This window comes from Dermacentor variabilis, chromosome 2, assembly GCF_050947875.1.
Source record: "Dermacentor variabilis isolate Ectoservices chromosome 2, ASM5094787v1, whole genome shotgun sequence".
NCBI lineage: Eukaryota > Metazoa > Arthropoda > Arachnida > Ixodida > Ixodidae > Dermacentor > Dermacentor variabilis.
In genome coordinates, this window is record NC_134569.1 from 242,971,088 (window position 1) to 242,993,809 (window position 22,722).

At 52.5% G+C, this 22,722-nt stretch overlaps 1 protein-coding gene across 1 annotated transcript in view; it reads right to left on the reverse strand.

Annotated features, from left to right (window-relative positions):
* LOC142570738 (uncharacterized) overlaps positions 1 to 3,666 on the reverse strand; it is a 161,885-nt gene extending 158,219 nt beyond the window's left edge. The window contains exons 1-2 of the mRNA XM_075679082.1: positions 3,559 to 3,666; positions 3,206 to 3,487 (exon numbers count right to left, since the gene is read on the reverse strand). Of these exons, the coding sequence (XP_075535197.1) occupies positions 3,206 to 3,487; positions 3,559 to 3,666 (390 nt within the window). The remainder of the gene's footprint in view (positions 1 to 3,205; positions 3,488 to 3,558) is intronic.
* Positions 3,667 to 22,722: the final 19,056 nt, after the last annotated feature.

The following is a 22,722-nucleotide window of genomic DNA, read 5'->3' on the forward strand; positions in this document are numbered from 1 at the left end:
CCTGGCTGGCCGGCCACATCGCATCCGACCACATGGCATCCGATCCAGGCTGCCCGGCAGAGCACGTTACCTGCCGTGCGTGCGGGAAAGTGCGACATTACGCTTCAGTTTGCCGTTCCAGGAACCGAACGCAACGCCAGTCCTCTGCTCGAACGCAGCTTGTTTCCGCTACCACTGATACAGAGTCACCCACTACAGTGCCGTCTGTGCTTACAATTCAAGATTTGGGCGTTGACATTCAAGGGTCTTCGCTCACATGTCAACAAATGTCAGGAGTTCCAGCTGACCCAAGCGTTCAGGTTCCGTCTCTTCCACACAACGCTCCAACAGAGTTCGCCCATCTGTTCTCAGGAGAATTAGGACTTGCAAAGTGCTTCATCCACGACGTTCGTCTCCGAGCTCCAGTGCAACCAGCCTCAACGATACTGCGGCCTCTACCACTGGTTCTCCGTGAGCAAGTCTCCGCTGAACTGCAACGGCTGGAATCAGCTGATATCATCGAGCGAGTTTCAGCGTCCGAGTAGATTTCTCCGCTCGGCGTGGTTCGGAAGAAAGACAATTCCATTCGACTTTGGATCGATCTTAGAGAACCCAACAAGGCTATCGTAATAGACACCTTTCCACTACCGTGGGCTGACGAAGTGTTGCATGAATTCACTGGTGCTACTGTGTTCAGTGAGTTGGACTTACAGTCCGCTTATCCTAAGGTTCTATTGTCCAAAAGAAGCCGTGAGCTTACTACTTTCATCACTCATGACGGTCTCTTTCGCTTCAAGCGTTTGTGTTTAGGAATGGCACCTGCGCATTCCGCTTTTCAGCAGATTATGTCAGGTTTTAAAAGACTGTCCAGGTACGTTGTGCTGCCTAAGTGATGTTTTAATTCGGGGCGCACGCAAGCTAGCACGATAAATATCTGCAAACCGCGCTTTCGAGAATATCAGCTGCTGGCATGGAGCTAAATGCAAAGTGTGTATACAGTGTCCCAGGGATCACTTTTCTTGGACATAGGTTCAGTGTAAACGGCATTTCGCCTCTGGAAAACAAAGTGAAGTCGATTGTTCATGCACCGCAACCAGTTGACAAGAAGTCTACGTCACGATCCGCCCGGGTTCATGAACAAGGGAAGGCTCGAGCCACCCTCAGTTAGACGGACGCTCCGCAGCGTGGTGGTGACGAACGATGACTGGCCGCGCGAGCAGCTGTGCTCGTCGGTGTTTATTGCGGTGCGGTGACCATTGTTGCCTGCTAAGCCTGGCGGGCCAACGAAGATTGTGCCCGAGGGGGCGTCACACGCTTGTTATACCCCCTTACGCCCAGTTTGTTTGTTAACTAAAATAAAGAAACGCCAAAGTTCAGAGCTTAAGGGTCTGCCGCCATCCTAGCCGGGTTGACGGTGCCTGCTACCCAGGCAAGTAACGGTCCGGTGGCCTCCGCCGTCGAGTACCCCGCCTGGGCACCGGTATTTACGGGCCGGGTGGGGCAACGTCGGGTGCTGCCTGAGACATCCTCGCTCCATCCGGAGGATCCGCAGTGGTCGGCCTTGTGAGTGGTGACGCGGTCGACACCGGCCCAACGGGCGCCGCACCACTGGCAACGCTTGTCGCCTTCGACATGGGCGGTGCCCCACTGGAAGAGACTGGTGCTGCCGCTAGTCCTCCTGCGGGCTGGAAGTCGGAAGTGGCAGTCGAGGTTGCTGGCCAGGTCCCGAAGCGAGGCATAATATAGTCGGCATGTCTGTGCCACGTGGCCCCGTCTGGCATGCGGACGAGCAGCGATGAGAGGCTGGCAGGAGACACCACCTGTCCGGCAGACCAGGGTAGGCCAGGACGAAAGTCCCTGGTGAAATCTCGAGCTGCCAACACCGGCAAAGGCCCGGGACGGCACCCTCGGTCAGCAGCTAGCTTTGGCTTCAGCTGCTTCAGGAGCACTGTGGATCACAGGTGCGGATCCAAGACGTCCAAGGGTGTCTTGACCATCCGACCCAGCAGGAGCTCACAGGGGACACGGCCAGTGACATCGTGGGGTGTGGTCCGGTACTGAAACAGTATCTGGGCAATCTGCGTCCGGAAATCCCGTCTGGCTCTTCTTGAACTTGTCCTTGATGGTTTGCACCGCCCGCTCGGCTGCACTATTTGAAGCAGGGTGGTATGGCGGAACCATCATCCGGCGTATTGCGTTCTTCGTCAGCCAGGCCAGATACTCTGTGCTGGCAAAAGCAGGACCATTGTCGGACACGATGACGTCCGGCAACCGCTGGGCAGCGAAGACCTGTCGTAGCGCTGCAATGGTCGCGCTTGCTGATGGAGTGGTGACAGGTAGAACCTCCGTCCATCCAGTTCGAAAAGGCGTCCACCACAACCAGGAAGTAATGGCCTTGAAAGGTCCCCCAAAATCCACATGTAGGCGGGACCAGGGTCTCTGTGGTAATGACCAAGGGATGATTTCTACATGACGTGAGGCCCGATGGTGCTCCTGGCAGATTTGGCAGCTCTGCACCATGTGAGCGATGTCCTGGTCCAGGCCAGGCTGCCACACATGGGACCGAGCCACTATCTTGTTCTTTTCCACGCCAGGTTGACCCGCGTGCAGCAACTGCAGGACCCTGGCCCGGAGACTTTGTGGGATCACAACCCTGGAACCCCACAATAGGCAGCCCTGCTGCAAGCTCAGATCAGTGGCTTTATTGCTATAAGCCTGCTGAACCAATTCGTCCCTACGGAGCACCGCCTTTACCAGCTGAGGCAGGGCTGGGTCCCGGCTGGTCACTTGAGATGCCGCAGATCTGGAGAGCACCTCCGGATATGCGTGCTCCAGCATGAACACTTCAGCATGTTCCGGAACAGCATCAGGCACTTCTGGCCGAGGCAGGCGGCTCAGGACATCAGCAGGCCCTAGGTCCTTTCCCGGACGGTAAACCAGCTGGTAACTGTAAGCTGCCATCCTCTAGGCCCAGCGTACCACTCGAGGTGATGCCTGCACAGGAACTGCGTTGTCACAACAGTGGCTTGAGGTCCGCGACCGCCTCGAACAGATACTCGTAGAAGCGTTCGACACCGAAAATGAGGGCCGAACCTTCCTTGTGCAGCTGGCCGTAACGTTACTCTGCAGCATGAAGCCGACGAGAAGCAAGCGAGGCGGGGCGTTCCTGGCCATCTTTATCTCGGTGCGCCAGGACGGCTCCGACGCCGTACGGCGACGCACCTACGGTCAGGACCACAGGCTTGGCAGGATCGAAGTACAGTAGCACTGGAACCTTAGTGATTAACTCCTTGCTGTGCTGGAAGGTCCAGTCCTGCTCCCTCTCCCAGACACATTGCTGACGATATCGAAGCAGAAGTTGGAGCGGCTGTAGATGCTCCGACAGGTTCGGCGGAAATCTCCTGTAGAAGTTGGTGACGCCGCGATAGCTCTGAAGCTCCTTCTTGTTCTGGGGCTTAGGCGCCTTGACCACAGCATCGACTTTGCGGGGAGCTGGGGCTAGGCCAGCCTGGCAAATGACATGTCCCAAGTATTCAACACTGGGGGCCCGGAAAATGCACTTTTCCAGCATGAGCTTACGGCTGGCTTTTGCAGCCATGCCAGGACGTTGTGCAAGTTTTTCAGGTGGTCCCAGTCGTCGCTGCTACCAAGCAGGATCTCGTCCAAATACACCGACCCGTGCCTCATGCCCCTGAAGAGATCGTCTATCTCCTCTGAAATATGGTTGGGGCTGAGGCCATGCCAAACGGTAAGCGCTGGTATTGGAAGAGCCCCAAAGTTGTCGATATTGTACCATACTTCCAGGAGGCATGCTGGAGCACCAGCTGCTGGTAAGCATCTCTGAGGTCGAGCTTGGTAAACTTCCGTCCACCGGACAGCGCTGACCAGAGATCTTCAATCCGGGGCAACAGGTACATCTCCATGGTAGCGACGGGGTTGATCGTAACCTTGAAATCCCCGCAAGATCTTGATACTGCCGTCTCGCTTGAGAACTGGTACGATAGGAGCGGCCCATTCAGACGTCTTGACGGGCACCACGATGCCCTCAAGCTGTAACCGTTGCAGCTCCTGGGCGACCCCGTCCTTCAGGGCAAACGGCAGTGGGCGAGGCTTGAAAAAACATGGCTGGGCTCGCTAAAGTGCATAGATGCCAGCAGTCGTGCCGGCGAATGTGCCCACCCCTGGCTACAACAGTGACTTGAACTCGGTCAGGAGGCTGGCGACGTCTTTCACTACATGCAGGCTAGCTTCCTGGTACTCTGGCAGACAATCACCCAGTGCATGAATCGAGTTTTGGCCCAGCAGCGTCGGTGACGACCCCTTGGTTAAGTGAAGGGGAAGGGTTGTCTCCCTTTCACCAAAGCGGAGGCTGACCTGTGCCTGACCCTGGACCTGGGAGAGCTGTCCGGAGTAGCTGCGCAGCATCACGCCCGAAGCCTCGATGGACACGCCGGGAAAAGTACGCTTGAAGAGTTTCCTGGACATTACTGACACGCTGGCCCCTGTGTCCAGCTCCATGGAAATGGGGTGCCCGCAGTTTTCTACTGTCAGCATGTACGGTGGCAGAGACGACGGTACAAAGCCTTTGTGCCACATGTCGGAAATCGGCGGGTCCTCGGCCACCACCTGGAGCCTGGCCGCGGAAGAAATTGAGCCTGCTGCCGCACCCTCTCGCCGCGTACCCTTGCGACAACTACCCTGGCCTTGGGCTTGTGTCGTACCTGGGCTTGAACGAGGTTTCTGTTCTGCTGTTTGCTGTTCGTCCTCCCCCTTCGGTATACCCGTGTCAGGTGCCTAGTTTTCCCGCACATGAGGCATTGTGCTTGCGAGAACTGGCACTGTGAGGGGGTGCGGGCACCACTACAGCGACCGCAGGCACTGCCCTTTGTCCCCAACTTCTTGACTGCCGCTTCCGCCGACAGTGAGCCAGTCATACGAGCAATCTCGCCGGCGTCCTTGGCAGCAGCGTCCAATACCAGCGCTGCCTTCACGGCTTCATCCAGCGAGGGGTCGGGAAGCTCCAGGACTCGCATCTGCATGGCGGTGTTGTTGATACCGCAGACGAAAGAGTCCCGGAGCAGCGAGTCCAGCTGGTCCCCGAAAACGCAGGCACTCGCTAACCCTCCTAGCGCAGCAACGAACTGCCCGAGGGTCTCTTCTTCCCGGCGGCTCCGGTTGTTGAAGCGGAAACGCTCCGTTAGTGTGGACGATGTCGGTTTGAAATGCGAGCGTAGTATGGGGAGCTGCTCACCCAGCGTCTTAAAATGCGGCGTGGCTTGCTTGAGAAGGTCGAGCAGGAGATTGAAGACCCGGGACCCGCAGCTGGCCCGGAAAATGTTCCGCTGTTTGGCGTCGGGTGTGTCGTTTGCCCGGAAGAACACGTGGACTTGTTCCTCGCAAATTGACCAGGCGGACTCATTCCCTCGAACGGCTGGAGCCTTCCGTACAGCGGCGTGGCGGCAGCAACGGGGCGTGGCGTCGCCCCGCTCGCGGTGGCGTGGGACGACCCATGGGTACTAGTCGCCAGTGTCGCGATCAGCCCGGGTTCGTGAACAAGGGAGGGCTCGATGCACCCACCCTCCGTTAGACGGACGCTCAGCAGCGAGGTCGTGACGAACGATGACTGACCGCGCGAGCAGCTCTGCTCGTCGGTGTTTATTGTGGTGCGGTGACCATTGTTGCCTACTAAGCCTGGCAGGCCATCGAGCCTGGCGGGCAGACGAAGATTATGCTCGAGGAATCGTCACATGGTTGTCACAGTCTCTGCATTCTTTTCTTGGTCTCACGCTATACTACGCAAAAGTGATCCCGCAGTACGCTGAATTTGTAGAACCCCTTAGGAAACTGCTAAATCAAGGACAACCGTTTGTCTGGGATCAGGATACTAAGCACAGCTTCCAGACTATAAGGAAGTGGTTGCATGCGAATTCGGCTCTTACGCCAAAAGTGTTAAGACGTACTTGGACCGTCGGCGCGCAACAAAATGCCCTCAATTTTGTCCGGGAGATCTTGTCCGAGTATGTTACTCGAGAAAGTCCGGTCTTCAATACTCGGGTCCGTTCAAGATTTACCGTAGGGTAGGTCGACATACTTTTGAGCTTGAAATTGGCAAACTTTGGAATGCATCCAAACTTGTGAAATGCCCTGCACGACAGGATTTTTTGAAACCTTAACTGAACGGAGACACTCCAGTGACTACCCATCCCTTGATGATCATTTCCTACGTTTTCTTCCACTTACAACTGGTATAGAGGATACTTTACGTTTCTTGTAGCGTAAGCATGGAGTGCGCACGCTACAAGAAACGATTCGTATGACGGTTCTGACCGTCATACGAATTTGTCTTTTATACCAAGAAGTTTTTCAGCATTACTTACTGGGAACTCCTGGCGAAGGTACGCGTTAAGTGCTTCGGGGACACAAATCCAGCAGCTTACGCAGAGCGCTACCGAGGAAGAGAAAACGGTTACCTGGACAGATCCATCACGCGAAAAGAGGTCTACGGAGCGATTCGTAACACAACCATAAACACGGCCGCGGGTGCCGACAAGATCAGTAACGCACTCGTCCGCAACCTCAGTTAAGAGTTAGTCGCAGAATTAACCGACTTTCTCAACAAACACTGGGAAGCTGAGGCCGTCCCCGGGGAGTGGAAGCATGCGGAAGTAGTCATGATTCCTAAACCGGGCAAGAAACTGCAAATTGAGAACCTCAGACCGATCGTGCCTGGGAAAACTGTACGAACGAGTGGTGACGCTCACACTATGACAATACATGGAGGACAACGAACTGTATCCCCACAACATGTTCGGCTTCAGAGAAAAATTATCGACTCAAGATGTAGTGCTTCAAATCAAAGAAAAAGTACTCGGGAACGTCCCCAGGAGTGGGGAGAATATAATAATAACATTGGATATCAAGGGGGCTATTGAGAATGTAAGCCACGAGGCTATCCTCACGGGCATAAACGACCTGAACTGCGGGAGGAGTCTACGGCTACGTCAAAGCCTTCCTTTCAAACAGAACGGCAACTATTGGCCTGGGAGAGCTCCAATCAGAGAAGTTCCTTACTCCAAACTTGAAAATTAGGCGTGGCCCAATTGAAATTTGGGATTGGGCCAACTCAAAGTTTAAGGCTGGGCGAAAAAAAATAGAGCGTGGCTGACTTGAAATTTGGGGGTGAGCCAATTTAAATTTGAGCGTGTGCCAACTTGAAACTTGGGGGTGGGCCTACTTAATGATTGGTGTGGGCCAATTGAAATTTGGGGGCCTGTTTACGAATAGTTAGACAATACCGGTGGTATTTCTGCATATTTTTCATCATCGGAAAGTACGTATATTAATAATTGTTACCCAATACAGCTCAAGGTGAGCTACCACTCGAGCCTTCCCAGACCACTGAGATAATAATGTCGCAGGAGTGCTCTCGAAAACCCGCGTACTTAGAGTTAGGCACACGCTAAAAATCCCAAGTGATCTAAGTTATTCCCGAATCCTCCACTACGGCGTGCCTCATAATGAAATCGTGGTTTTGGCAAGTAAAGCCTCATATGCGTTTGGTAACATTCGTTAAGGGTATCCTGGGCAGTCGCACAACTCTTGAATACAATTAAGTGTCAGGAGTTGCGCGTGGGGTCTTTGAATATGTCATCATCATCATCAGCCTGGTTACGCCCACTGCAGGTCAAAGGCGTCTCCCATACTTCTCCAACAAGCCTTGTGGCCATGTCGTCCCTGCAAGCTTCTTAATCTCATCCGCCCACCTAACTTTCTGCCGCCCCCTGCTACGCTTCCCTTCCCTTGAGATCCAGTCCGTGTATAATAGCTGTGTCTTACCAGTACTCACCTACGAGGCAGAAATTTGGAGGCTTACGAAAAGGATTCTACTTAAATTGACAACGACGCCACTAGCTATTGAAAGAAGAATGATGGGTGTAACGTTAAGGGATAAGAAAAGAGCAGATTGGGTGAGAAAACAAACGCGAGTTAATGACACCTTAGTTGAAATCAAGAAAACGAAATGGGGGGCATGGACAGGACATGTAATGAGGAGGGAAGATAACCGACGGTCATTAAGGGTTGAATATGTGGATACCCTTTATGGCGTTCGATAGCTGCTAGTCTACATGGCGGCTATATAAAAAAGGCGGAAGGGCAACATGGTACAGAATGTGGAGAACATACAAATTCCGCATATATTACTGCACAATAATTTTAAATAGCGTTCTTGCTTCAAGCACGCGGATAACCGCCATAGGAGACTACTTTGGAAGCTACCTGCAAGTACTGTAAATGTCGTACCGAAGGGTGTACCTGGCCTGGTGGCCAGTAAATGTGACCTAAGATTGCGAGCACCTTCGGCCATAGCATGCTAACGGATGACGACACAGACTGAAGTGACTAGCGCAAGAGTGGACAGGGGATACTAAAGACGCTACAAGGACAAGCGCCCAGTTGGAAGTTTGCGCTTATCTTTGCCGCCTCTTTAGTGTCCCGTGTCTACTCCTGCGCTAGTCACTTTAGCATGGAATACCAACTAGCCCGGTCTCACACCCTGCTACGACACAGGGACAGTTTGCTCAACTCTTGTTTCGTGACTTTTGTGTCAAGGTGAAAAAGCAACATATCCATGTATATGTCTTAATACTTAAGCACATCTAGATTTGCAGCTGCGGCGGTAGCCCACGAGTGCGCATTTCAAAGTCGCTAGTGAAATAATTGTGTGCACCTTAACGAATACAATAGGAGAAAATCAACATGCGTCCACCACGGCGTCTCTAGTAGGCGCTGTGCGATGTTGGGACGTTAACAATGTGTGCCGACTGAAGAAAGGCTGCCCCGAAGTGCTTCTGACGGTTAGGCTGGTTAGGCTAGCTTCATTACTCGGTAGAATGAAAAAAACGAAAAAGAAAAGGAAAAGCAAAGAAAAGAAAAATAAAAGAACCGCCTCAAAAGCCCAGAATCAACAATTGCTCGTCGCGAGTCAACGGTGGATGACGAGTAATTTTCAGGCGACGAGCGAATACGCTTAATCAAGAACACTGATAACGCCGGCGGGAAAAGCATTGTGGCGAAGTTCAATGCGCAGGGATAGCTTTTACTTTTTTAAATTTTTGTTTAGTTGATGTCATCACGCGTCACCGCGGGAAGCTTGAAAAGTTTAAGGTGAGGACGCCTCATGGTGGCACTCACGCGAACTAAACCCTTGTGTCCAGAAAACCTGTATACGCTAGCGGCAGCGGAGGGATATCAGTCTAAACGGTCTCTAACAATCCTAACAGACTCACAAACGGTGTGCCGCAACTGCCTACGCGGCAAAATAGGGCACGGAGCGCTCCGCATACTCCGCTCCGGAGACCACATGTCGTCGCAGGTCTTTCGCATCTTTACGCGGGGACTAATCCAACTTCTTGGGAGTGTAAGGTGCTTTATACGCACAATCTCCAATCCACGACAGCCACACAGCTGTCTGGAGTCAGGCTCAGGGCGAATGAGCCACCCATCAGTGCTGTCCCAGAGGGCACACAGATGATCACATTGACTACTTGTACTCGGTGAACTCTTTTAATGTGCGATCTGTGTGTGCAAGTGTGCATCTCCTCGTCTTGTCAAGACGGGAACTGAAACTCTTCAGAACTGTAATGCAATCATGTTTATTTTAAGTCTTCATGTTGTGCGTTTCTCTTGAAATGGAGAAGCCAAATATGTCATTTTCTATCGTTTAAAGATGCCATCACCAAACACGCATGTTACAGTGCTAACATGTGTTCTTCTTTAACTCATGACTTGCTTTGTTGAGAGGAGAGCGAGTGGCGCTTTTTTCTCTCAAAGGAGAGGTGATGTAATATCCTGTGTCGGCTTCCAGTTTCGGTCTCGGATCGTTTAGGTCAAGGCGCCACTCAGTGCCAAACGCTGTAAGTTGCCAGCTGCGTTTCCCCTCGCTGGAATAAAATGATTCTTGGTCTGGTCCCCGACTCGAGCAGCCCGGCTCTCCGTTGCGGCGCTGCGCGCCCCGGCCATTGAGGCCTCATTCCGTAGGTCCTCCGGCCTGCCACCCCGTCGAAGCTACTACACAATTGATATGCGCAGAACGTCTCGAATAACCTGCCATTCACAATTTCAGCGGTTGTCTACTTCAACGGAAATGTGGGATAATGGGAAATCCACGTCTTTCAGATCAGAATTAGTGTAATGGCGAAACACACTACCAGATTTCTGAATCATTTATTTATGATCTGGATGTTACATTCACATTCACAATAACAATCAACGATATGGGTTGATCAGGGCAGAGGAGGGAAGAAAGAGGAAGTGTACACCTGACACCTCCCCACTGCTCCTCTCGAGAAACGGTGTCTTATACAGCAGTTGTCCAGGGTGGCTTGAAACCAAACTCGGCTTTCAGGCGGGAACACTCGCTGCACCAAATTCGAAGAGTTTCATTGAGAGTAAAAGTCCACAAATATACGCACTCACAAAGCGCAGACACAAAAGCGCGCACGCGCACATTGTTCAACACAAACAATCACACATACATGCACGCAGACACGCTAACACGTGTAGGCACACATAGCAACCCACACAGAAACATACGCACACGCCCGCATACACAAATATGCTCACAGAACACGTACGCTTGTGCCTTGTGCAGTTACGCACAAGACACACGCAAACACGCTGGCACATACAAACCGCCATGTACGCGCGCACGCACGCACATGGGCACACACGCGCACACATGCGCGAAGCAAGCTGAAAACATTGCGAAGGCGTCCGGCAAGCAGCAACAGCAGCACGCGACCACGCCAAGAGAACCAATACCGCGCCGGTCCTTCCGAAAGGTGGCAAAGCCAGTCGTTCTTTTTCTATGCAATGCAAAAGTGGTCGACTACATTCAACTTAAGTGCAAACGACCGTATTACAACAAGCCGCGCTGAACTCACAAGAGAACTGTATTTCTGGATGCTCAAGCGCTGAGAAACAGCGCGGAGCTATGCTGGCGCACCACGCCCAGTGTAGGGCTGACAGAAACATTAGTCACACAGGACGCCATCGAGGTAGTTAACTTGCCCCGCTACAAACGTATGCGGTTACAGAAACGCACCTTAGAGACTCAGAAGAGCGGCCAGTTATTGAGAATTATGTTTGGGAAGGGGTGCGACAGAACTAAGTAGGAAAGAAAGGGAGGGGGAGTCAGAATGCTTATCCATCAGGGAACCACATGGAAAAGTGTAAATTCACAATGTCAAGAGCATCTTGACAATAAAGAACAATAAAGAGTTAGTGGAATGCATCAGCGCTGATATTAAGCGTATCGGGAATGGTGCTGAAATTGTGCTTTTAGGTGACATGAATGCCCACATACAGGATTTAGATGGCTATGGCCGACAATAACGGGAAGTCAATGCTAGACCTTTGTGACCAACATAACCTCGTTATCGTGAATACAGGGCCTAAGTGTGAAGGACAGATCACGTGGGAAGTGGGAAACCGGCAAACGACCATTGATTACTGTCCGATGACAGAAGGAATTCATATGTTGAGAGAAATGGTCATCGAAGAGGAAGGGTTTAGCAGCATAGCGAGTGACCATAAACACATCATTTTGAAAATGGGATATGTAGTTAGGAAAGACAGGAAGGAGAGCAAAGTGGCCAGTCCAAATTTGAACGCTGAACAAATACCAAATATAGTCCCTAGAGTTGAGGAAGAACTTGGTAAATGGCCATGTAAAGAGTGGGAATATGGTGAGCTTCGAAGTGTAATAACGACAGAAATATGGAAAGAGAAACAACATGTTTGTTGGAAAGGAAAAAAGAAACCGAAAAGCTGGTGGAACAAGGAGATACGAGAAACGATTCTCGAACGACAGAAAGCATGTCGAGAGCACAGACAGGCAAAGAAGGCTTAGTTGCCGCAGGATGAAGTAACCTGTAAATGGGAAATATACCGGGAGGAAAAGTCTATGGTTCAAATACTGGTGCAAGCAAACTTAAAAGGTGCCAGTGAACTTTGGTTGTCAGAAATACGCGGGAAAAAGAAGGCCGCACCTAGAATGCTTTGGAACCACATAAAATTATTAGGCAGGAAGTCAACAACAATACAACAACATGTACTACATGAAGATGAAAACTGACGAATCATTCCAAGGCAATGACGAGGTTATATTCGAAGAAAAAAGGAGCATGAAAGACACCCAAATGGAAAAGGAGCTGGTGCTGACAAATTTAAACTGGAAGAATGTAGAAGAGAAAATTCCTAAGCACACAGCCACAGGGCTAGACGAGGTTCCCGTTAGGCTGATAAATGAACTAGGACCGAAAATAAGGAAGCTCTGGTGAAAGCAGTGGAAAAAACTTTAAAAGATAGACGAATACCAGACAGTTGGCGACAAAGTAGAATGAATTGAATTTATAAAGGTAAGGGGGAGAAAGACAGAATTCACTTGTATAGACCGTTGACCATTACATCGGTAATACACAGGCTAGCAATGCAGGAAATCAAATTAAAGCTTCAAGCATGGGCAGAGAATAATGGCATTTTGGGAGAGCTTCAGGATGCCTTCAGAATAGGTAGGCGTCTGGATGATCAGTGTACTGAAATATCAAAAGCAGAAAGCAGATCGTTGTTTGTGGCGTTTTTAGACATTACAGGAGCCTACGGCAACAGAGACCGCAACATTTTGTGGGATATTCTGGAAGGGGAAGGCTTAGGTAACGATTGTCTACAGCTTTTTAGAGAGATTTACCTAGAAAATATCGCTTGCGTCTGCCTAATATCTGTGGTCAGAAAGGTAACAATTTAGGTTTGAAATTTAGTGTTAGAAAATCACGTGTAATGGTATTCAGTGAAAACAGTGAACAGACAGTGGAGATACAGGGCCAAGAAATACCTCGGGTAACAGAATACAAATACCTTGGTATATGGATAAATGAAGGCAATAGATATATGGAAACATAGGAAAAAGCCATACCAGTAAAGGGTAAGAGAAATGCAGCCATAATGAAGCACAGAGCGCTATGGGGATACAATAGGTACGAGGTCCTCCGAGGTATGCTGAAATGTGTAATGGTTCCAAGACTTACTTTTGGAAATGCGGTTGTTTGCTTTAAATCAGAGGTACAATCAGGACTCGACAGGAACCAAAGATCAGTGGGTCGCCTCGCGTTGGGCGCTCACGGGAAGACTACAAATGAAGCTGTGCAGGGTGATATGGGCTGGAGTAGTTTTGAAGTGAGGAAAGCTCGCAGTAAAATTGAGTATGAAGAGCAGCTGAGGAATACGTAGGAAAGTAAATGGGCTGGGAGAGTGTTCAGGTATCTCTACAGGAAAAACATCGATTGACAGTGGAGGAAAAGAAGTAGGAAGTTTACCAGTAAGTATGCAGCCTGTAGGGTGGGCAACCCAGCAACAAGGAAGGTCAAGCGGAAAGTCAGAGAGGCTGAAATAATCTCATGGGTGGCGGCAATGGAAAGGAAACCTGCCATGAGTAACTACTTAAGAATAAAAAACGAAATCAGGAAAGAAACCATTTATGATAAATCAAAAGGAAGCTCATTACTTTTCGAAGCGAGATCGGGATGCCTTAAAACACGCACCTATAAAGCGAGATATAAGAAGGAAGAAGCATGTGCTTGCTGCGGTAAAGCTAGGGAAACGACGGAGCATGTTTTATTAGAATGTGAAGACGCCTACCCAGTGGTCGATTTAGGCACCACTGGCCTCCTTGCAGCCCTTGGGTTCAGCGGGAGCAGTGGTAAAGCAAACATCCCCGCAATAGGCATTAGTAAGAGGTGATTGGAGGATTGGTGGAAGAAAAGTAAGGAGACGACAGAAGACGCAGACTTACAAAAGCATAGTTCGCAATAGGGGAGCAGAAAATTTGGGCGTGGTAGTTCATAGGAGGAGGAAATAGCTTTATTGGGTCCTGAGGAACCCCTCCCCACCCACTCTTGGTTTAGTGGTCTGCAGGGTTCGCGGGCCGCACCCACGTTGGGACGCGAAGCCTGTGAGCCTCCGTCCTTTCGTGAGCCCTCTGCACGGCTCGGAGCTGGGTCTGGTGGTCGTCGCTTCGCAGGGCGTCCACCCAGACTCCTTCTTTCGTGAACACGGTGTCGCTTAACGCGGAGCATTGCCAGAGCATGTGCGCTAGCGAGTAGTACGATTCGCCCCAATCCGGACATTGCGGCTCTACTTCTGGTGAATAACGGCTCAGTCTGCCTCTCGAAGGGAACGACCCTGCCTGAAGAATTCTGAATACCGATGACTGTGGTCTAGTGAGTTTAGCGTGGGGGAGCAGGAAGGTTCTCCTCGACAGCTGATAGTGCGTTGCAATTTCGTTGAAGGTGAGCAGCGGGTCTCGGTGCTCCCCTCCCTCCCCGCCACTTCGCTCGCCACGATCGCCGCCGTGCGTGAGTCCTCGCCCGCGTCCGGGCGCCAGTTCGTTGGCGTTGGGAAATTCGGGGTGCACGTCGGCCCCCATGTGGGCTGGAAACCATTTGACGATATGATGACCCGCGGCTCCCTCGCTTCCTAGGACGGCCGCCGCTTCCCGCGATATCGAGCCCGAGGCGAATGCTCTGGCCGCCGATCGTGAATCTGTGTAGACGTAAGGATGTTCGGGGTCCCTCATTGCCATGGCTATTGCCACCTGTTCGGCCACTTCGGACGTTACCCCATTGACCGATGCTGCGTTAATTATCGTACCATCCCAGCGTATGGAGACAGCCGCGTACCGGTCGCTGCGCCCGTACTGGGCCGCGTCTACAAATGCCGCCAGTCCTGGGCAGTTCGCGGTCGATTTCAGCAGTGCTCGGGCCCTCGCCTTTCGGCGCCCGTCATTGAATTGCGGGTGGACGTTTCTCGGAAGCGGTTCTACCTTGAAAGAGCCCCTGACCACCGCGCTGAGCGCAACCTTGCGTGCGTTGCACTCTGCCTCTGCATTTATCCCTGCTTCTTCTAGAGTGCGTCTGCCGGCCCCTGTGGCCGACAGCCGCACGACCTGTGCCTTGGTCTGCGCTTCGATGATTTCTGATAGTGAATTGTGGACCCCTAACCGATCGAGCCGCTCCGTGCTTGTAGTGATAAGAAGACCTAGCACCCTTTTGATGCTCTTGCGCATCAGTGTTTCTATCTTGGTCGCGTCTCTCTTGGTCCATTTTAGCGCCGAGGCTACGTAATTTACGTGACTCATGAGGAAGGCCTGGTAAAGTCTGACGAGATTGCTCTCGCTGAGTCCTCCCCTGCAGTTCGTCACCCTGAGGATCAGCCGGAGCATGTTCTCCGTTTTGGACGTGAGTTTCATGACAGTTTGCGTGTTACCGCCTTTAGCCTCAATTAGCAGCCCCAGGATTCTTATAATGTCCACTCTGGGAATCGGCTGGCCGGCACTCGTGTGTAATTTGATCGATCGGCGTCAAATTGCTCATGCCTTGTTTCGAGGGCCTGTACAGCAACAGTTCCGATTTACTGGGTGACAAACGGAGTCCCGTTTCCTTCAGGTACGCTTCCGTTGTGTCCAGCGCCTCTTGAAGAGCCCGCTCGACTTCTGCGTCGGACCCTCCCGGGCACCACACCGTAATGTCGTCTGCGTACAGAGCGTGATTGACGTTGGTCACTCTCGTCAGGCGGTCCGAGACCCCTTTCATTGCCAGATTAAATAATAGTGGGGAGAGCACCGCCCCTTGTGGGGTGCCCCTCGCGCCGAGAGTTTACCAATCGGACGTGGCCTGTGCTATTTTGATCGTGGCTTTCCTGTCTCTGAGGAAAGAGCCTATGTAAGAGTGGAATTGCCGGCCGAGCCCCATCACCGAGATCGTTTCCATTAGAAATCTGTGTTGGATGGTGTCGAACGCTTTCGTTAGGTCCAGGGCCAGTATTCCCCTAGTGTATCTGGTCATGCCGTCAATTATATGATTTTTGAGTAGTAACATTACGTCCTGTGGGGAGAGGCCCGGTCTGAAGCCCACCATATTATCTGGGAAGAGGCCCTCTCTCGCTATGTACCGCGATTCTCGGCTATGTATGGCATACGTTCGGCCGTCTTGCCTACGCATGAGGTTAGCGATATTCATAGTGTTGTTAGAGGTAGTTCATAGTGTTTTATTTTTATTTTTTCATTGTTTAACCGAGGTAGGACATTAGGCAGTATATTAGCAAGAGCTTGGTGGCGCAACCCACCGCCCCGTTCCAAGGGCGATGCTCATAACATCCATCCACCCATCCACCCAGCGGGGAGTTGCGAATGTGTTCTCTCGTACCGTCGTGCACCGTGGTGCTCTCGAATCAGGAAAGTGTCGCTGAACAACATCAATCCCAAACTCTCATGGCTGCCACGACGTCGGCGCTGACCATCGCGTGAATCCGGGGAGGGCTCGGACGGAGACCAGGGTACTGTGGCAGCGAAACGCTCGGAGTACGCAGTCCCGCTGTGCTAGGCCTGATGTCGCTGCCATGCCGGCTTGGAGCCATCGCCAGTAACGATGGACATGTGGCGCCGCCTGTGAGCTGGACAACCAGGCCGCAGGGTACAGCCTTCGAAAGGGCGCCAAGTGGTGGCACTACTGGTGCGGCCATCTGCACTGTCATCCCAGCCCAACCAGCTATCTGCCTCCCGTTGGGAACAACGGGAGCTATCTCCTCGCCCGGCAGCGATATATCTGCAAGTATGACTCGGAGAGGGAAAGGCGCCACCGGCGACGCTGCGGAGGAAGGACCCAATATAAATTGTGATTCATGCAGTAGGTGGGTGTACCTTGATGAAACACCCCTCGACGATATGAAGGCTGCCACCCATGCGGACGCTTTCAAATGCCAACTGTGGATAAGGCTGAAGAATCTGGAAACATGCCTAAAGGATCATTCATGTCGAACCTGCACAGCCCTTCAGACCAGAATTGAAGATCTGGAGAAGCTTTTGCTGGAACTGGCTGAAAAACGCAATCAACAGCCGACACAGGCATCGCAGGGGACCAACATCGACACGTCACAGGCATCGAAGGGGACCAACATACTTTCATACGGTCGCGGGGCGCCGACACGGTGAAGCACGACCCTCTGGTGACTGGGCTGGTGGCTGCCACAACATACAGCCCTGAGGAGGCCCCGCTAGATAAGGAACCGGCCTCACAAACGGAGCGGGATGCCTCTCAACAGTGCCTCAAAATCCCAAAGCCCCGCCATGCGCTCCCCTGCAGAGACACAGCTTGGCCTACAGGATGTGAAGCAACACGCAAACCCAGGAGATACAGAAAAGCACAGCCCCGACAAGAAGCCTCGCAGGGACGAAAGGCGGACCACCGTGGAAGGGCCCCCGCTTATGCTAACATCCGAATGTGCTGGTGCTGGTGACGGCTCCCAGCCACTGAGAGCCAGCGACACAGGAAAGCGCGAGAAGCAGCACGAGACCGGAAGCCACCGTTTTCATCAGAACTCGCAAATGTGCCCACTGGTGGGAATACAAAGGGACGTAGTGCTGGTCGGCGACAAGAACGTTGATCGTGCAGCTGAGACTGTTATGGCGGAGCTTGGATCTCGAGCTCATATCTGGTAAAGGCGTGACGGCTGCCGACGCCATCCCCTATGCAAACAAATACGAGCAAGGCGCCGAATCAGTCCCGCGAAAGTACATCCTACATGCCGGGCTCCATGACGTATGGAAAGGTACCCCGGAGGAGGTGGCACAGGCCCTAGACCTACAGTGGACAGGGCGGCCTGGGAGCCTTATAGTCTGCTCCATTCTAGAGATATATAGCACGGGTGGTGAAACACCGGCTGCTGTTCTGCTAGCCAATGCCATGATCAAGAAGGGGTGCCAGAGGACCGGAAACCGTTTTCTGGACTTAGGGAAGGGGGAGCTGTGGACTGGTTTCCACAAAGACGGCCTACACTATAACGAGGTGACAGCGTGGCAGGTCGGCCGAGTCATCGGCACGGTGGCAGTGCCTTTTTTAGGCCTTGGACTCTCACATGGAGAAAAGACGACACAGGGCTGGAGGACACACCCCACCAGATGCCAGCCGAACCAGCCATCTGGACCCCTGCATTGGAGCAGGGCACAGAAGGAACCGCGCTTAACAAGCCGAGGGGAGCGTTGGCAGGGGGACAGTACAGGTCGAGGTCAGAGATGTCTAGCCCAGCTAATCGAGGAGGCCCTCGAGAATGTGTGGGCCATAAGATGGCCCCACTCTGTGAAAAACGTCCACAGTGCCAACAAAGGTGTGCGACTGAGACCACAGCATCCAAATGCCCAATGGCGGAGGCGCAGAACCGACACCAGAAACCAGGTACAGTATTGGTCGCCTTCCTTAACCTACATGGTGGCCGACGTTTAGCAAAATGGGAAGAGCTATAGAGAGGAATGGAGGAAGAGGGCATCACGTTGTATGGAGTGGCGGAAACACATCTACAGAACCTGGAGAGACCACCAGTCAATCCACTTTGGAACTGGGAACTGAGAAACCGAGAAAGCGACAAAGTACCGAGAAAGTACCGAGAAACCGGTGGTAACCGAGAAAGTACATCCCGGGAGGGTGGAGGCGTGGGGTTTCTGTGGCGAGAAGGTAGCACTTGGGCACCGCTCGAGGACGCCTGTATGGAACACACCTGGCTGTCCGGCTACATACATGCAACTCCAGTCTTAGCATGTGTAGTTTACCTCAGTGTTTCTACAAAACAACAATCTGAGAACTCCAACGCCGTACTGTGCATCAAGCACGACATAGAACGCTGGGGCCACAGTCGGGAAGTGCTGATCCTACGCGACTTTAATGGCCACATTCAGGAGCTTGATGGTTACTCCGACCACAATGGGAGGCTCATGCTCGAGCTGGCCCAGGAGCTTTCCCTTGAAAATGGAAACCTTCGGGCTGACTGCAAGGGCACGTTTACGTGGTGTGCGCGAGGCCAGAGCTCGTGCATCGGTTATGCCCTTGTGTCGCTGAACCTCGGCAAAACCCTCCAGGATGTCCACATTGATGATGAAGGCCGGTACAGTTTGGGGAGCAACCACAGCCGCCTCAGGCTGCGGTTTAAGGCATCCCCTAGGCGCCGACATTCAAACAAACGCGAACCCGCAGTGCGGTTCCTCCCCGAAGTGGCATATGAAAAAGTGACCAACGAATTTGAACCAAGTCCCAGCCGCGAAGAAGCGGAGACCTACGAGCAGTACATTGACCAGCTCCGCCGGATCATTCAGAAAAACGAGAAGCATTTCAATGCGCATCAAGGGGTCAGAAGGAAGAGCTGGTAGGACGGGAAGGTCCAGGCAGTACTGAAGGCTCACCGAGCTGCCAACCCGAACCATCGCCACGCGGTTAAGGCTCCTCGCAGCGAGGATGTCCAGGGAACATGGCAGGAATATCTGCACCGAAAACGAGAGACGCAGGCTATCACGCAGCGGAAGATAGCAGAGGCCAACTACAAGACGCTCCAGGCAATCAAATCTACAGGCACAGGAGCAGCAGTCAAATTCTGGACGTCTGTCTCTCGCCTTGATGGCAAAGCTGCACAGCCTGAAGTTCGTACAGAGTCAACGGGGGCCAAAGGGAATGATCTCCACCGAGCCTTAACTGACGATATCCACCAACTATATGTGCCGGCAAGACAGGGTTCAGCCGCTGTGCCGCTCCCTGCCGCAGAGCGCTCAGGCTTGGCGGGTACCGACCATCAGACGTGGACAGTGCCTCGGAGTGCCGTTGATAGGGCAATCACGAGAATAGGTGGGCGCACTTCTCGAGGCCTTGATGGTATCCAGGCGGGACTTGTGAAATGTCTCGGTACTGAATCAGGGTCAAAGCTGGCTGATTTCTTCAGCAAAATTCTGGACGGTGGATCAATACTTATAGACTGGCTACGCGGCACGGTGATCCAGCTCCCCAAAAGGGGTGGCGACTCCGGCCTTCTACGTGACTACCGGCCACTTACAATCACTAGTGTAGTGTATCCTGTGTTCGCCCAAGAGATAAAGGCTTGGATGACTGCGTGGCCTGAAGAGGGCGGGCACCTCACTGAAAGCAGAATGGTTTTCGGCGCGACCGACGGCTCAAAGAAAACTTGTTAGTCCTGAGCCAATGTGTAGAGGTCGCACGAAAGGAGTAACGTCGGCTGATTAGCTGCTTTCTTGATGTGACGAAGGGCTACGACAGTGTGCCACACGAGCCATTGCTACGGCATCTTGAGGCGATGGGGATGACGCCAACATAGACTGGGCTTATCAGACGCCTCTATGCAGACAGCACGGTTGTTGCTACCCTGAAGGGCGCCTACTCGAGCGAGGCAGTGGTGGGCAAGGGTTCAAGACAGGGTTGTCAATTCTCAGCCTTACTCTATATGCTGCATACCGCATGTGTAGAGCACACGCTATTGTCCTCCAGGGTAGGCTTTGTGGTGGAGAGAACAAGTGATGGGCTCAGCGAGCAGCAAATGTTGCCGGGGCTGGTATTTGCAGATGACATATTGCTTCTGGCGGGGAACACTGGCGATCTGCAGACCCTCATCACCACCTGTGTCGAAGGCTTGGCGTCACTGAGACTGCAGTTTAACAAAAAGAAATCGGCAGTGATTGTCTTCGCTGGCCCTGAGGCACCCGGCTCGCTGACGATCCATGCGGAGGACTACCGCCGCAGGCATCTGGGTACGGATACCTCGGTGTGAGCTTCAGCGCGCAACAAGATTATACGGCAAGCCATGAAAAGCGCCTGAGAGGAACATCCCAGCGGGCGAGCCAAATACTCCGCAGGAAGTGCCTGTGGGGAGTCAATCGCTTCATTATGGTGCGAGAGCTGTGGAAAACCGTACATGTGCCTGCACTGACGTTTGCCAATGCAGTCGCATGCCCCACAGCGCAGACCCAAGAATGGCTGGAACGCAGCCAGCGCGCTTTAGGGAGAGTGGCTACGGGATGCCATGGCAGCGTGGCAAACGAGGTAATCCATTGTGACCTCGGTTGGTGCCGGTTTGAAGCACGCGAGGGACGCAGCAAGCTGACGTACGGTGACAGGTTGCGCCTGATGCATCCATATCGCTGGGTACGGCGTATGTTTCATTACATACACCGCAATAACATCTGCACAAGGTAAACGAAAAGGCTGCAGCAGCTGTCGAAGAAATACGGCTTCTTCTAGAGCCCTGTACAGGAGGAAACCGAGAGAAAGTGGGCCAAAGCAGTCGAGGCCCTGGTGCGACAGACGGAGGCAGACACTTGGCGCCGAGAAATAGAGGGTAAGTCCACACTGAAACTCTATAGGGAACACAAACAAGAGAGGGGTGTGGAACCCTTCTACGACAACAGTGCCGGGCAGCTGCTGCGTTCTAATTGCCAGGAGACCAAAGAGCCCCTACTGACGCCCATACAAACAAGCCGCAAGTGAATGAACAGGACGTGCGACTTTATTGGCAGAAGAAATGCAGCACACCTTCTTGTACAAGAGCAGAAATAAAATTTCCATCTCGAGATTCGCTGAGAAGCTCACTTACGTCGTTGCACATGGCGGTCTGGTAACAAGCGACAATCAGCAGCGCCAGCAGCCTCCTCTTCGAGGCACGAGCCGGCGCTCTCAGAACTCTGGTCTACCGCTGGCGCTTTGACGACAATGTGGGAAGCGCTATGTGCAGAGTGTGTGCTGCGGACGAAGAGACAATTGAACATTTGGTTCTGCAGAAGGATCGACATTGGTACTGGTATTGCAAGTTGGTACTGGTTGAACATCTTGAAGGGGCAGTGCAATAAGACGAAGACAGAAGGCAGGAACATACAGGTCAGTGCTGTCCTGTGTGTTCCTGCCTTCTGTCTTCATCTTATTGCGCTGCCCCTTCAAGATGTTCATTTGGTTCGGCACTGCGCGAGCCTCACACCAGCGCCTATAGATGACACCACACTAGCGCTAGCGCTTGGCTTCTCCCCCAGCGTTTCATCTAGCGGCGGTGACCAAGTGGCCACAACCAGGAGTCGACTCAATGAGTGGTGGGCCATAGTGCGCGCACGTTAACGGCCAAACATTGATATTCATTGACATTGATCGTGTGTGTTAATGCATGTGTGACTGTGCTTATGTGTGCATGTACCTGATTGTTACCTACGAAGGCAAGGACATCGCTACTTTTTCATGGCGATGCCCACCCGCTACAAAGGGCGAGGCCACTAAATGCAATCCGATCGAAGCAGAAGTCTGTTTTTTAGCAAAATCCAATACGGCCGCTTTTTGCCGGTAGCGTACGCTGGTACGCGCCGTGCTTGCGCTGCCGGCTAAGCGGCACGCCTCAATGTCTTGGCTGCCGGGCAGCTGCTGCGTTCTAATTGCCAGGAGACCAAAGAGCCCCTACTGACGCCCATACAAACAAGCCGCAAGTGAATGAACAGGACGTGCGACTTTATTGGCAGAAGAAAAGCAGCACACCTTCTTGTACAAGAGCAGAAATAAAATTTGCATCTCGAGATTCGCTGAGAAGCTCACTTACGTCGTTGCACATGGCGGTCTGGTAACAAGCGACAATCAGCAGCGCAACGAAATTTGACAGTGCCCCACCTATTTGCACCGACAGTCGCCGTAGCTTGCATTGCAAACAAGTGACGCAGGAATCTGCTGCCACAGCCATCAGAGTGACATGGACTACCGGCATTTTAGTGTTACCTGCTCTCCGACCTGGGCGTTTCTTTGTGTTCTTTCGCGTGCCGCTAATGTGTAACTCGCCCTTGATGCCTGACATTCTCAATATGGGCATGGTCGGTTTTGCGGGCATCACAAT